Source organism: Cyprinodon tularosa, unplaced genomic scaffold (assembly GCF_016077235.1).
Source record: "Cyprinodon tularosa strain WSP-4 unplaced genomic scaffold, ASM1607723v1 ctg732, whole genome shotgun sequence".
Lineage (NCBI taxonomy): Eukaryota > Metazoa > Chordata > Actinopteri > Cyprinodontiformes > Cyprinodontidae > Cyprinodon > Cyprinodon tularosa.
Genome location: NW_024039488.1, coordinates 493,876 through 509,628, shown reverse-complemented (window position 1 = coordinate 509,628; position 15,753 = coordinate 493,876). Strand labels below are relative to the sequence as shown.

Genomic DNA, 15,753 nt, shown 5'->3' with positions numbered 1-15,753 from the left:
GCTGCAGAGGACAAAGGATTTTTTCTTGTGTGTGTGTCTGTGTGTATACAGGTGCTGGTCATAAAATTAGAATATCATGAAAAAGTAGATTGATTTCAGTAATTCCATTTAAAAAGTGAAACTTGTATATTATATTTATACATTACATACAAACTCATATATTTCAGATGTTTATTTTGTTTAATTTTGATGATTACAAATGACAACAAATGAAAATCTCAAATTCATCATATCAGAAAATTAGAATATTGTGAAAAGGTTCAAAATTGATGGCCCCTGGTGCCACACTCTAATCAGCTAATTAACTCAAACCACCTGCAAAAGCCTTTAAATGGTCTTTCAGTCTAGTTCTATAGGCTACACAATCATGGGGAAGACTGCTGACTTGACAGTTGTCCAAAAGACGACCATCGACACCTTGCACAAGGAGGGCAAGACACAAAAGGTCATCGCTAAAGAGGCTGGCTGTTCACAGAGCTCAGTGTCCAAGCACATTAATAGAGAGGCGAAGGGAAGGAAAAGATGTGGTCGAAAAAAGTGTACAAGCAAGAGAGATAACCGCACCCTGGAGAGGATTGTGAAACAAAACCCCTTCAAAAATGTGGGGGAGATTCACAAAGAGTGGACTGCAGCTGGAGTGAGTGCTTCAAGAACCACCACACACAGACGTATGAAAGACATGGGTTTCTGCTGTCGCATTCCTTGTGTCAAGCCACTCTTGAACCACAGACAGCGTCAGAAGCGTCTTGCCTGGGCTAAAGAGAAACAGGACTGGACTGCTGGTGAGTGGTCCAAAGTCATGTTCTCTGATGAAAGTAAATTTTGCATTTCCTTTGGAAATCAAGGTCCCAGAGTCTGGAGGAAAAGAAGAGAGGCACTTCATCCACGTTGCTTGAAGTCCAGTGTAAAGTTTCCACAGTCAGTGATGGTTTGGGGTGCCATGTCATCTGCTGGTGTTGGTCCATTGTGTTTTCTGAGGTCCAGGGTCAACGCAGCCACATACCAGGAAGTTTTAGAGCACTTCATGCTTCCTGCAGCTGACCAACTTTTTGGAGATGCAGATTTCATTTTCCAACAGGACTTGGCACCTGCACACAGTGCCAAAGCTACCAGTACCTGGTTGAAGGACCATGGTATCCCTGTTCTTAATTGGCCAGCAAACTCTCCTGACCTTAACCCCATAGAAAATCTATGGGGTATTGTGAAGAAGAAGATGCAATACACCAGACCCAACAATTCAGAAGAGCTAAAAGCCACTATTAGAGCAACCTGGGCTATCATAACACCTGAGCAGTGCCACAGACTGATCGACTCCATGCCACGCCGCATTGCTGCAGTAATACAGGCCAAAGGAGGCCCAACTAAATACTGAGTGCTGTACATGCTCATACTTTTCATGTTCATACTTTTCAGTTGGCCAACATTTCTATAAATCCTTTGTTTTTATTGGTCTTCAGTAATATTCTAATTTTCTGATATGATGAATTTGAGATTTTCATTTGTTGTCATTTGTAATCATCAAAATTAAACAAAATAAACATCTGAAATATATGATTTTGTATGTAATGTATGAATATAATATACAAGTTTCACTTTTTAAATGGAATTACTGAAATCAATCTACTTTTTCATGATATTCTAATTTTATGACCAGCACCTGTATATATATATACATGTGTATATTAGGGATGGAACGGTTTATAAAAACCGTCCAAACCGTTCGGTTCGACTGTCTCGGTTTGGTTCGCGTGTTTCGTTCGGTTCATGCGCTGCTCCTTTTTCTCATAGGCGAAGCGTTTACACTCCAGAGCAGAAGGTGGCGATACTGCGACCAAAGCCAACCACCAGTAGTAAACAAGAAGAAGAAGCGAAGCAGCGTAGCCGGGTGTAGCAGAAAAAAATCCGTTGTTGTGGAGAATTGTGTGGGTATGGCGAGTGGGAAAGAACAGGAGTTGGAAGACGCGCCAGCAGCACTTTATAGGTCTGCTGTATGGGACCACTTTGCATTTAGAGTGACCTACGATGACGGAGGAAAGAAAGCTGTGGATAAAAGTGCAACAGTGTGCAAGCATTGTGCAACACGTTTTGTTTATGCTAACAGCAACACGACCAACATGTCAGGCTAACCCCGAAATCCCTCATACTCCATCAGCGCTCCGCCCCGCTGCGCTCCAGACCGGCTGCTCAAAGCAAAGCCTACAGCCTCCACTGTGGCTCCCGTCCGCTCCGCTCTGAGTTCCTTGGAGATGGTAGAGGGCATGCGCCAGATGATTACATTCAAAGCAGCAAAACATGCGGAAATTATCCAGGGTTTCCGCGGATCATTTAAAATAATTACAATCCATTATTTTTTGGGGGATTTTTTCATTAATTTCATACATTTTTATGGGATTTCGGTGTAACAATCAACATATACTGAATCGAACCGAACCGAAAACCGTGACCATGAAACCGCGAATCGAACTGAACCGTGGATTTTGTGAACCGTTCCACCCCTTATGTATATATATATAAAGTCATGGATACTTGTTGATGGCATTAAGATTATTTCTAAGAGCATTAAAATGCATTAAATAACAGTTACTCAATTATGTATAAACCCTGAACACCCAGCCTGTCAGTTCGGGTGGTAGACTGCGTTTTTATGAGGTTTGTAGCTGTGAAATACCTCACTTTTCAGATGGTGGAGTGAATAGTGATGTTTTTAACTGTCCCAAACGGATCTATTGAGATACTGATTAGTTGACTGTTATAGGCAGTTGGTGGAAGGCTGCCTATAACACTTTTCAGGTTTTTCTGTCAAATATTATCCCCAAAACAGCAAAATAATAAAAGGTCCTAAATCGGTCACAGAAAGAATGACGCAGACTCGTATCAGGTAAGACAGGAAGTGTGGCAGTAAAGCCGGTTTAAAAGTCACCTCCAATCGTCAGCAAAGTGCTGACCTGTGGGTGTCAGTGCCGTCCTCTTAGTCTCTCATCCTTTGCAGTTTCAGGTGTTTTTCCTTGTTGACAGCTTTATGAAGCTGGCCTTTCTAAGCCTGTCACTGCTGCACTGTCTGCTAGAAAGAGAATGAAGATCAGACGCTCCTTCCTCCTCACATCACCCCCCCTTCAGTTCTCAGCTCCCTCTGTCCATCTGTCCCACGTCCCTCCATCCCCAGCCGGTGCTCCCTCATGGTGATGAAGCTCATTAACAGGCCTCCGCTGTCAGGTCCTGTTTATATTTAGACGCTGGGATTCTGCAGGTTTGATGTGGAGATTTTTAATAAGGTGTGCAGCACAGTTTGGATCCTGTCCGTCTCACACATGGCGAACTGCAGACCGTGTTGTTAGGTTGATTTCTTTCAAACATCTTCACAGGTAACGGAGCTTTACAGGGTCCATGCCAAAAAAAGAGACGTAATTATACCCTACCCTGTTCTTAGTGTTTATGGACAGAATCTCAAATTCCAGTCTAAGAAATGAGAGAACCTGAGAACTTCAGCTTTTATTTTCGCTTTGTGTAGAAAATGTTGTTCTGCTCTTCAACCCATTACCTTCAGGGAGCAGGAAGCCAAATGTTTAATGGGTCAAGGAAGGTTTCCTCCTCTGAATTTGCAGAGTGACGATAGCATAGAGGAGAAGTAATAAAGGTCCTGCTCTGATCTTCTGTCAGAGCTGCTGAACAGATTCTGCTTGGAGCACAAGCAGAACAAAGAGGTGCTAATGGTTGAACCTAGTTTCCTCTTTAGGGTAACTGGGCAAATTCTTGGAGTTTAGAGCTGGGGGGGTCCTTTATTCCTTACAGAGAATTTAGTCAAGGTGATTCCCACATTAGACCAGGAAGACTAGGGGGAGACAATGGGGAAGACTCTAGAGAGACACAATGGGAAAGACTCTAGGGGGAGACAATGAGGAAGACTCTAGGGGGAGACAATGAGGAAGACTCTAGAGAGAGACAATGGTGAAGACTCAAGGGGGAGACGTGCTGATGAAGGTTCTCAGTCATCCAGGTCATAGTCATTCCGTAAAAATTCAAAAAATATCCACTGGACTTGGTTTTGAAGATTTGAAGACGTTTCGCCACCTCTCAAGGAAGCTTTATCAATTCAAATGTCTGGATCCGCAGTGAGTTTGAGTCTTATATGGACAAGGCCTTGTATTGCTTGGAAACATGCAATGGTAACCGATGAATGGGTCGTTTAGTTCCATCGTCAGCCTGTAATATCTGAACCTGTCTATGATTCTAGGGGTCGGTCATTAAAGGGGGGATTGCCATTAAGGGGGGGGGATTGTCTCCTGTAATACCTGAAACCTGTTTATGTTTGTTAAGGGTTGGTCGTTAAGGAGGTATTGTTCACCGGCTGGAGCGGGAAGGTCCCTCGTTCTAGGGGGAGACAGTGGGGAAGACTCTAGGGGGAGACAATGGGGAAGACTCTAGAGAGAGACAATGGGGAAGACTCTAGGGGGAGACAATTGGGAAGACTCTAGAGAGAGGCAATGGGGAAGACTCTATGGGGAGACAAAGGGGAAGACTCTAGAGAGACACAATGGGGAAGACTCTAGAGAGAGGCAATGGGGAAGACTCTAGGGGGAGACAAAGGGGAAGACTCTAGAGAGACACAATGGGGAAGACTCTAGAGAGAGGCAATGGGGAAGAATCTAGAGGGAGACAATGGAGAAGACTCTAGGGGGAGAAAATGGGGAAGACCCAAGGGGGAGACAACGAGGAAGACTCTAGGGGAAGACAATGGGGAAGACTCTAGGGGGAGACAATGGGGAAGACTCTAGGGAGAGACAATGGGGAAGACTCTAGAGAGAGACAATGGGGAAGACTCTAGAGAGAGACAATGGGGAAGACTCTAGGGAGAGACAAAGGGGAAGACTCTAGAGAGAGACAATGGGGAAGACTCTAGAGAGAGACAATGAGGAAGACTCTAGGGGGAGACAATGGGGAAGACTCTAGGGAGAGACAATGGGGAAGACTCTAGGGAGAGACAATGGGGAAGACTCTAGAGAGAGACAATGAGGAAGACTCTAGGGGGAGACAATGGGGAAGACTCTAGGGAGAGACAAAGGGGAAGACTCGAGAGTGAGACAATGGGGAAGACTCTAGAGAGAGACAATGAGGAAGACTCTAGGGGGAGACAATGGGGAAGACTCTAGGGAGAGACAATGGCGAAGACTCTAGAGAGAGACAATGGGGAAGACTCTAGGGGGAGACAAAGGGGAAGACTCTAGAGAGAGACAAAGGGGAAGACTCTAGAGAGAGACAAAGGGGAAGACTCTAGAGAGAGACAAAGGGGAAGACTCTAGAGAGGGACAATGGGGAAGACTCTAGAGAGAGACAATGAGGAAGACTCTAGGGGGAGACAATGGGGAAGACTCTAGGGGGAGACAATGGGGAAGACTCTAGAGAGAGACAATGGTGAAGACTCTAGAGAGAGACAATGGTGAAGACTCAAGGGGGAGACAATGGGGAAGACTCTAGGGGGAGACAATGAGGAAGACTCTAGGGAGAGACAATGGGGAAGACTCTAGAGAGAGACAATGAGGAAGACTCTAGGGGGAGACAATGGGGAAGACTCTAGGGAGAGACAAAGGGGAAGACTCGAGAGTGAGACAATGAGGAAGACTCTAGGGGGAGACAATGAGGAAGACTCTAGGGGGAGACAATGGGGAAGACTCTAGGGAGAGACAATGGCGAAGACTCTAGGGAGAGACAATGGGGAAGACTCTAGAGAGAGACAATGGGGAAGACTCTAGGGGGAGACAAAGGGGAAGACTCTAGAGAGAGACAAAGGGGAAGACTCTAGAGAGAGGCAATGGGGAAGACTCTATGGGGAGACAAAGGGGAAGACTCTAGAGAGACACAATGGGGAAGACTCTAGAGAGAGGCAATGGGGAAGACTCGAGAGTGAGACAATGGGGAAGACTCGAGAGTGAGACAATGGGGAAGACTCTAGAGAGAGACAATGAGGAAGACTCTAGGGGGAGACATTGGGGAAGACTCTAGGGAGAGGCAATGGGGAAGACTCGAGAGTGAGACAATGGGGAAGACTCGAGAGTGAGACAATGGGGAAGACTCTAGAGAGAGACAATGAGGAAGACTCTAGGGGGAGACATTGGGGAAGACTCTAGGGAGAGACAATGGGGAAGACTCTAGAGAGAGACAATGGGGAAGACTCTAGGGGGAGACAAAGGGGAAGACTCTAGAGAGAGACAAAGGGGAAGACTCTAGAGAGAGACAATGGGGAAGACTCTAGAGAGAGACAATGGTGAAGACTCAAGGGGGAGACAATGGGGAAGACTCTAGGGGGAGACAATGAGGAAGACTCTAGGGAGAGACAATGGGGAAGACTCTAGAGAGAGACAATGGGTAAGACTCTAGGGGGAGACAATGGGGAAGACTCTAGAGAGAGACAATGGGGAAGACTCTAGAGAGAGGCAATGGGGAAGACTCTAGAGAGAGGCAATGGGGAAGACTCTAGAGAGAGACAATGAGGAAGACTCTAGAGAGAGACAATGGGGAAGACTCTAGAGGGAGACAATGGGGAAGACTCTAGAGGGAGAAAATGGGGAAGACCCAAGGGGGAGACAATGAGGAAGACTCTAGGGGGAGACAATGAGGAAGACTCTAGAGAGAGACAAAGGGGAAGACTCTAGAGAGAGACAAAGGGGAAGACTCTAGAGAGAGACAAAGGGGAAGACTCTAGAGAGAGACAAAGGGGAAGACTAGAGGGAGACAATGAGGAAGACTCTAGGGAGAGACAATGGGTAAGACTCTAGGGGGAGACAATGGGGAAGACTCTAGAGAGAGACAATGGGGAAGACTCTAGAGAGAGGCAATGGGGAAGACTCTAGAGAGAGGCAATGGGGAAGACTCTAGAGAAAGACAATGAGGAAGACTTAAGGGGGAGACGATGAGGAAGACTTAAGGGGGAGACGATGAGGAAGACTCTAGAGAGAGACAATGAGGAAGACTTAAGGGGGAGACGATGAGGAAGACTAGGCTGAGATCCAGACCTTATCTGAGGGTCTGATGAATATAAATCCCTCTCTAACCAGTAAATACCACAGAAGGAGCTGGAAGCTCGTGTTTCTATCATGGAATCATTTCTCCAGCTGCTTATCCTGGATAATCCGCCTCCGATGTAAACAATGATTTTTTTAGATAGTTCTCAGTATGAGCTACAGACCCTAAGCCCAGAAAACGCCAAACGCCACCCCAAGGAAACACTGGAACTCTTAGAACTCAACCCTGCGGTCAAACTGTTGGATTATGGGATTGCTATGATTGAAGACTAAATGTTTTTGCCATGTGAGATGTCTTTATTTCATTAACAATAAGGTGTTAATTGTGATGTTTTTCTCCCTTTTAGAGCATAGTGTCAAAATATGGCTCTCAGTTTCGAGGAAACTCTCAGCACGATGCCCTCGAGTTCCTCCTGTGGCTTCTGGACAAAGTTCATGAAGATGCCAGTCCAGGTTCTGACAACAACAACAGCAGCAACAGTAAGACCAAAGGCAGCAGTAAGGTGAGCTCACTCTGTTCACCATGACAGACGCAGTTTGGCTCTGTTCTTCTATCTGTCCCTGGTGAAAAAGATCACAGCTGCCCCTCATGTTTTCAGCTCCTCCAAGTTTCTTTGATATCTTTGTTGGAAAAATGTTAATGACTGAAATTCTGCAGCAAAGAGCTGATATGTTGAGACTAATGTTTGACTCCACTACGCCAATGTTCTTCACACAGGTACACCAAGTTTATCACGTTGCAACTCACTAGATTTTAGTGATAAAATATTTAGAAGTAAAAGGAGAAATTATTCCTAGTTTTTTTATTTATTTAAATCTGTCAGACTTTGGGGGAATCCAAAGACCTACCCAACCAGCCAGACAGCAAGCTAGCTGACTTTGCAAGCTGTCTCAAAAAGTCTTAGTCCTTCTTTTCACTGTAGACAATCCATGATCAGCTTATCTGTTCTCCATTTTTCATTTGGATGAAATAATAGCTGCATGAATCATGACAGCAGACAAGATAGACAAGAGCAGGAGGCGGGGTTACCAATCTACTTGCTCTGGAGAGTAGAGTTCGCTGCTTTTAGATGTTCTCTCCAAAGTCTCCAGTAGCAGAAAAAAAGTCTCTAGATTTGGCGCTAGGAGCTTTTTAGAAATCAAAGTGCTAGAGGGGTCTGAAAAGTGGCTAAATATAGCGACCAAAGCAGTTGGCAACACTGCTCTTTGCATGGTTCGTTTTCAAATGGTTTGCTGCTGTCTGTTTGGACCTTTCTGGCCGAGTATTGCCTAATGGTAAATCCCCCCTGATCTGAGCTCTCGTTGGACTCTACGCTGCTCTTCTCTGTCTACTGAGTTGAAATAACTTTTTTTCTGGTTCAGGAGGACTTTCAGCTCAGGACTTATCCAGGGGTGGTTGTTTGGAAAGCTCTGTAGCCGTCGTTTGGGCGCCGTGCTCTGCACACAGAAGGTCATGTAGTCTGTGATACACTCAGTCAGGCTGATGATGTCATCACCGGGAAAGCTCTGGAACCTGCTCCAATCTGTGGCTCTGAAACAATCCCTCAGTTTCTCAGTGGCCTCATCTGACCAAACTTTCACTGACCTCTTCTGCACTATTGTCCTTCTCACCACTGGTATGTCGTGGGGGAGCAGGTAGACAAGGTTATGACCCGGATGTCCTAATGAGGGAGGGTAGGCTCCTTTAATGTATGCATAAAAGAGGTCCAGGGTGTTATTGTCCCTTGTTTTACATGTGGTGAGCATGGGGAGGATGGAACGGAGGGAAGCTTGGTTGAAAACACCGGTTATGAGTAGGAGAGAGCGGGGGGGCTGTGTTTGCACCTGGGTCACTGCATCGTGGATCCTCTCGCACACAGCGGTGACTTCCGCGGAGGCGGGGATGTAAACACAGAGTGCGATAACGCTCCCAAACTTGTGGCAGTTCTGAATGTTCACATTGTTAGCATACATTAAGATCTTTGCTAACTGACTTGGAAAAAATGTCAGTAACAAAGTAGAACTCTGAGGTTTACCAACAAGAACATTTTTTTACAAAAGAAATTGTACGAGGAGTCCTCAATGGCCGAGATTAAAGGGGAACGCCTTTTTTTTTTTTTTACATTGGTCCCTTGATTTTCCGTTATTCCATCATGTTCTACTCACCCATATGAGTTTAGTGTCATTTGGAGCCGTTCTGAAGATATTCCGTTAGGTTATATTTTTTATATTTATATTTTTTAAAAACGAAGTGGCGCATGTATGACGTCATCCGCGCGCCGGCCACCGTTCATTCATCCTGTCCGCTGAACTGCAGCTACTTTTCCTCACATGCCTGGAAGATGTCTACACTGCAAAAACAATCTGCAATTAAGTAAAAAATTCTTAAATCAAGTGTATTTACCCTGAATTTGAGCAGGTAAATAAGATAGTTTGCCAATGGAATGAGTATTTTTACACTTAAAATACGTTAATTAGATAATATGCACTTGAAATAAGACAATGCGATTGATTTTTCTTATTTCAAATGTAAATTATCTTGTTCCATTGGCAAAGTGTTTCATTTATCTCCTCAAATCAGGATAAAATGCACTTATTTTAAGAAAAAAATGACTTATTTAGATTTACATTTTTGCAGTGTAGTGCTGCTACCACAGATGATCTCGCTCTCCACTGCAAAAAATGTAAATCTTAATAAGTCATTTTTTTCTTAAAATAAGTGCATTTTTTCTTGGATTGAGGAGGTAAGTGAGACACTTTACCAATGGAACAAGATGATTTTGATTTAAATTAAGAAAAAACAACTGCCACACTACAAAAACAATCTAGAAATAAGTCAAAAAATTCTTACATTTTGTGTTTTTATCCTTAATTTGAGCAGGTAAATCAGATGATTTGCGTATTTTTACTTTTATAATAAGAGAATTAGATAATATGCACCTGAAATAAGACAATAAAATATTTTTTTCTTATTTTAAATGTAAATTGTCTTGTTCCATTGGCAAAGTGTCTCACCTCCTCAGTACAAGAAAAAATGCAATTATTTTAAGAAAAAATTACTTATTGAGATTAAAATTTTTTGTAGCAAATGTCTTATTTCAATTGCATTTTATCTAATTATCTTTTTTTAAGAGTAAAAATACTTATTCCATTGGCAAATCCTCTTACTTACCTACTCAAATTAAGGGTAAATACACTGATTTAAGTAATCTTTACTTATTTCTAGATTATTTTTGCAGTGAAGTGATTCAGATTAGCTAGAATGAATAGAAGGGGTAGAGCGTAGCCGCCTGTAGCCCAGGCTGACTGTCACAACTCCAGTCCGCCACACGGATGAAGTCATACACGCGCCGCTTTGTTTAAAAAAATATAAATATAAAAAATATAACGAAGGAATATCTTCAGAACGGCTCCAAATGACACAAAACTCATATGGGAGAGTAGAACATGATGGAATAACATAAAATCAAGAGCCCAATGTAAAAAAAAAAACGGCGTTCCCCTTTAATATCAACTAGGAAGAGATTTTGTTTTCCACTCATTTTTTCATTGTAACTCTGAACTGAAGGGATTTGATGCAGAAAGGAATGAAAAATTCTCCTGATGTTTTCCCTCTGCGTGACTCTGAGGTGAAGTTCTCTTGTGAAGTCTGCGGTCACCATCTGGTCACTCTCGCCTTCAGTGCTCACTGCTGCCATTTCTGTCGTCTGATACGGGAAGATCAAAGCCGACCCCCTCCATAGCCTGGACCCACATTCAGCCTTATTCCCTGAATAGGCGACATTTCCAAGGGACGGGACCTTTTCTACACAAGAGGATTAGAGCCACTGAAAAAAAAGGAAAAAAGTTAACATGTTTTTAAAATATTATTTCTGTTTAATATGGGAAAAAAAATCAGAATTCTGACTTTTTTCTCTGAATTCTGACAGCTAACAAACATGTTAGCATCAAGCCGTAGCCATGTCTGTTTTAGAGACTAGCTCTCTTGTTTTAATCACCTTCCATTAATGAAATGGCGTCACCAGGGACCCTCAGGGACGGAAAAAGTTGCCTAATTCCATCATTTTCCCCCAATGTGTTACTGGCCCTCCCAAATAACTCATGCAGTCTGCCACTCTGGGTCCCTGAGCAACAGAGATGGCAAAAGTACTTACTTTCCGTACTTGAGTAAAAGTACAGATACTTGTGTTAAAAAATACTCTGGTAAAAGTGGAAGTACTGATTAAACTTCTTTACTCAAGTAAAAGTAACAAAGTACAGGCTTGTAAATGTACTTAAAGTATAAAAGTAAAAGTAGAAACCACTTTTTTCATGCCGTTGCCTACATTTTAAATGGATGTCTGCCAATAGGACTAGATCTCCGTTGTGTTCATTTTCAATCATCTCGTCGTCCATGCTACTATGCTAACGCCACCGCCACCAAGCTGCAATGATTCGCCGCCAATGAATACCGCCGAATCTGTCGATTCATCTAGTAGTGGTGCGTCAAATGCAACGTAGATTCCCATCCAATTAGATTGAATTTGGTATTGATGACGTGAAAAATAATAACGGTAACTCCATTGAAATGATTCAAAACTAAAGTAACGAGACAATTTTTTTAAATGTAAGGAGTAGAAAGTACAGATATTTGTGTAAAAATGTAAGGAGTAGAAGTAAAAAGTCGCCATTAAAATAAGTAGTAAAGTAAAGTAAAAATATCAGAAAAATCTACTTGAGTACAGTAATGAAGTATTTGTACTTCGTCACTTCCCATCTCTGCTGAGCAAGACCCTTAACCCCACCCTGCTCCCCGAGGAGACGGGTGAAATGCAGAGAGTGGATTTCTTTGCTTTGTACTCGGGAGACTGTAAAGACGATAAAATGCTTGGGGGGCGGAAAAAAAAAGCAAAAACAAAGAAACATTGCGTACAATGCTTTTTATACACATCTCTTAAAATATGAAACAAAAGCTCATCCTTGTGTCCATTGTGTTTATTTCTTTTATTTCTATACGCCCACATTGTGAATCTCAGAGGAAACAATGTAGTTTACTAATTCACTACTAATTATATGGCCTCATCATTCCCACCTGCTCCCTCAAACTGCGCAGATGCGGGTCATCCAGGTGAAGCCACCTCTGACGGCTCTTTTGTGCTCCTTTGCATCTCTTCTGGCTTTATAGAACTGAAAGAAACAGCAGATGGCCGCTCACACTAAGCCTGGTTCTGCTGGAGGTTTCTTCCTGTTCAAAGGGAGTTTTTCCTCTCCACTGTCGCTACAAGCATGCTTAGTGTGAGGGATTGCTGAAAAGTCAATGAGTCGATGCAATCAGCTGGTTTTCCTTAGATAGAAAACTTTGAATCAATCTGACTGGATGATCTGGTGAACTACAAAGTGACCTGAGAAGACATGATGTGAATTGGAGCTATAGAAATAAACTGAATTGAAGCCAGAATCCACGGTGCATCAGGTGACTATTTGAGTTAAATTCACTTTTTGCTTTGATTAGTTAAATTTTTAAGTTTTTGTATGTTTTTTTATTTGAGTTTAATCGCTTCACTATCTGCAGCAGCTCTGAGCCTAAAACGGCTGCAACCAAACCATCTTTTCTCATTCCTACTTTTTTCTCTTACTCTGCGTTCGTTTTATTTTCCTGCCTGCTTGTCTCCTACTTTCCACCCTCTCCACCTCCTCTACTGGTGCATTTTCTTCTGTCATTTGTTTTAATGGACTAAACAAAGTTGCAAATATCATCTCATATCAGTGGTCATTGTTTATATTCAGAGCTAAATCTTAAATAAAACCCCTCTTCCAGCAGCCAATCATCATCCAGTCTTTGCTGTCAAGTTTTCTGTTCTAAAACAGAACGGCTGACCTCATCTGAAGGAAACGCTCCTCTTGGATCAGCGTGTGGCTATAGTCGATATTTCCTTCCATGTTATCGTTGAGTCTTCAGCAGTCCCTCGCCTCCAGCATGCACGCTGTGACAGTGGAGAGGAAAACCCTTTATAAACCTTATAAGACATTATAATTGATTATTATTGATTTTAAAGTGGTTTACTCGTTACATCCGTTCAAATAGTCAAAGGAGAAAAAGCAGGTGCCAAAGGAAGAAAAAGGTGCGTGGGATATAGGCAGTAAATGCAGAGCGTCCACATATGACAGCTTTATTATACAGGATTTTTCTACAGGGTGTTTACATTGGTATTTATATAGATGGATATTCATATATAGCTGTTGCACTCGGTGTTGAATATAGAGAAACAGGGTATTAAATAGTAGTAGTAGTCAGTGTTGTAGTACTCGAGATCGGTCTCGAAAACATTTTTTGATGGTCTCGGTCTCGTCTCGGACTTGACCGCATTTGGTCTGGGTCTTGTCTCGGGCGCTGAGGATTCGGCATTTTATTTCAAGACCGGTCAAGACCACAACTGTGGAAATAACGCTAATCATCAGAATATTATCAGTTTCTTTAAGATCCTTCTTTTTATTGGATGCTTGGATTCAAATCCAAGCATTAACCTCATAGTCTCATTGGTAAATGCAGTGAAGGAGATCAATCTATTTTTTCAACAATTTATCTCATAACATATTTCACAACTTGGTGACAGATATAGATTTATTGAAGAAAAGTTATATAATATAGCTTTAATCTGTATATGAGAGAAACAAGAGAAATTAATGGCATTTTTTTCAGTTTTACACATTTTACAGAATTTTGCACATTGTTTTGAAATAGCACATTTAAAAAAAATGTATGTACTGTTCATGAAAGGCAGAGAAAATACAATTTTGATCGACTTTGATTGTTTGAAATTCTTTGCTTACTACACAGAAGTACTAAATAAAGATGTTCATGTTTAGTCCAGTTCTGTGTGTTAAATATCTAGGTGTTTTTATGTGAATGTGGGTCTTTTAGATCAATTTTAGTGATTTTGATCATGTTTCACATTTTATTGTCACATACTGGCGCTGGTCTTGGTCTTGACTCTGTCTCGGCTTCCCTCGGTCTTGGTCTTGACTTGGTCTCAGACCTAAAAGTCTTGGTCTTGCCTCGGTCTCGGACCCTAAAAGTCTTGGTCTTGCCTCGGTCTCGGACCATAAAAGTCTTGGTCTTGTCTCGGTCTCGGACCCTAAAAGTCTTGGTCTTGTCTCGGTCTCTGACCCTAAAAGTCTTGGTCTTGTCTCGGTCTCTGACCCTAAAAGTCTTGGTCTTTTCTCGGACCCTAAAAGTCTTGGTCTTGTCTCGGTCTCAGACCCTAAAAGTCTTGGTCTTGTCTCGGTCTCTGACCCTAAAAGTCTTGGTCTTGTCTCTGACCCTAAAAGTCTTGGTCTTGTCTCGGACCCTAAAAGTCTTGGTCTTGTCTCGGACCCTAAAAGTCTTGGTCTTGTCTCGGTCTCGGACCCTAAAAGTCTTGGTCTTGCCTCGGTCTCGGACCCTAAAAGCCTTGGTCTTGTCTCGGTCTCGGACCCTAAAAGTCTTGGTCTTGCCTCGGTCTCGGACCCTAAAAGCCTTGGTCTTGTCTCGGTCTCGGACCCTAAAAGTCTTGGTCTTGCCTCGGTCTCGGACCCTAAAAGCCTTGATCTTGATTCGGTCTCGGACCCTAAAAGTCTTGGTCTTGACTCGGTCTCGGACCCTAAAAGCCTTGGTCTTGTCTCGGTCTCGGACCCTAAAAGTCTTGGTCTTGCCTCGGTCTCGGACCCTAAAAGTCTTGATCTTGTCTCGGTCTCGGACCCTAAAAGTCTTGATCTTGTCTCGGTCTCGGACCCTAAAAGTCTTGATCTTGATTCGGTCTCGGACCCTAAAAGTCTTGGTCTTGTCTCGGTCTCGGACCCTAAAAGTCTTGGTCTTGTCTCGGTCTCGGACCCTAAAAGTCTTGGTCTTGCCTCGGTCTCGGACCCTAAAAGTCTTGGTCTTGTCTCGGACCCTAAAAGCCTTGGTCTTGTCTCGGTCTCTGACCCTAAAAGTCTTGGTCTTGTCTCGGTCTCGGACCCTAAAAGTCTTGGTCTTGTCTCGGTCTCTGACCCTAAAAGTCTTGGTCTTGTCTCGTTCTCGGATTAGGTGGTCTTGACCACAACACTGGTAGTAGTATCGTGTATCCCTTCACTACATGACTAAAGGGATAAACGCCTGTTGGGCTAATTTAAAGCCTATTTTTTGTTAAAAACGTACGGGACGTGAGTTCTGTTGTGAATTAGAGCTATAGAAATAAACTGAATTGAATTGAAAGGATCCACAGAAAAAAAGGATGTACCTCCGCTGCCTCACCTTGACAAAAGTCGTCAGGTTTCCGCCGTCCTGTTGCATCATCTCTTGGACCTTAATGAGGTAAATAAAACAAATAAGTAAAACAGAAGAAGGAAGGGTGAGTTTGATTCAGTGTGTTATGCTACGTTCACACCTGACGCAGCAGAAGCACCAGGTTTACATGCAAAGTCAATGGTTGACGCGCGTCAAGGCACAGCAAAAGGTCCCGCAGCGCGTTTAAGCATCTGACGCGCCGCAAACGAGCTGCTGCTCGAGATGGAAAAATTGAACTTTTGCTGCTCGACGCCCCACGTCAACCAATCAGAGAAGCTGATCTGGGAGCTGGCAGGGAGAGAGACACATCGCTGATCACACAGAGCGCTCTGATCACTCCTCTGAAACTGTTTATTAACGCCTAAATTAACTTAAAATCGTGAAACCTGCCGACAGAATATGTTCGCTTTTAGCACTCAATGACAGAAGACTGACATTGAGTGCTGCTTCCTGTTTGGAGCTGTTCACTTCATG

At 43.1% G+C, this 15,753-nt stretch overlaps 1 protein-coding gene across 1 annotated transcript in view; it reads left to right on the top strand.

Moving 5' to 3' along the window:
- Positions 1 to 15,753, top strand: part of usp43a (ubiquitin specific peptidase 43a) — a 190,538-nt gene that overhangs the window by 23,218 nt on the left and 151,567 nt on the right. Inside the window, exon 3 of the mRNA XM_038269632.1 lies at positions 7,364 to 7,519. Coding sequence (XP_038125560.1) covers positions 7,364 to 7,519 — 156 coding nt within the window. The remainder of the gene's footprint in view (positions 1 to 7,363; positions 7,520 to 15,753) is intronic.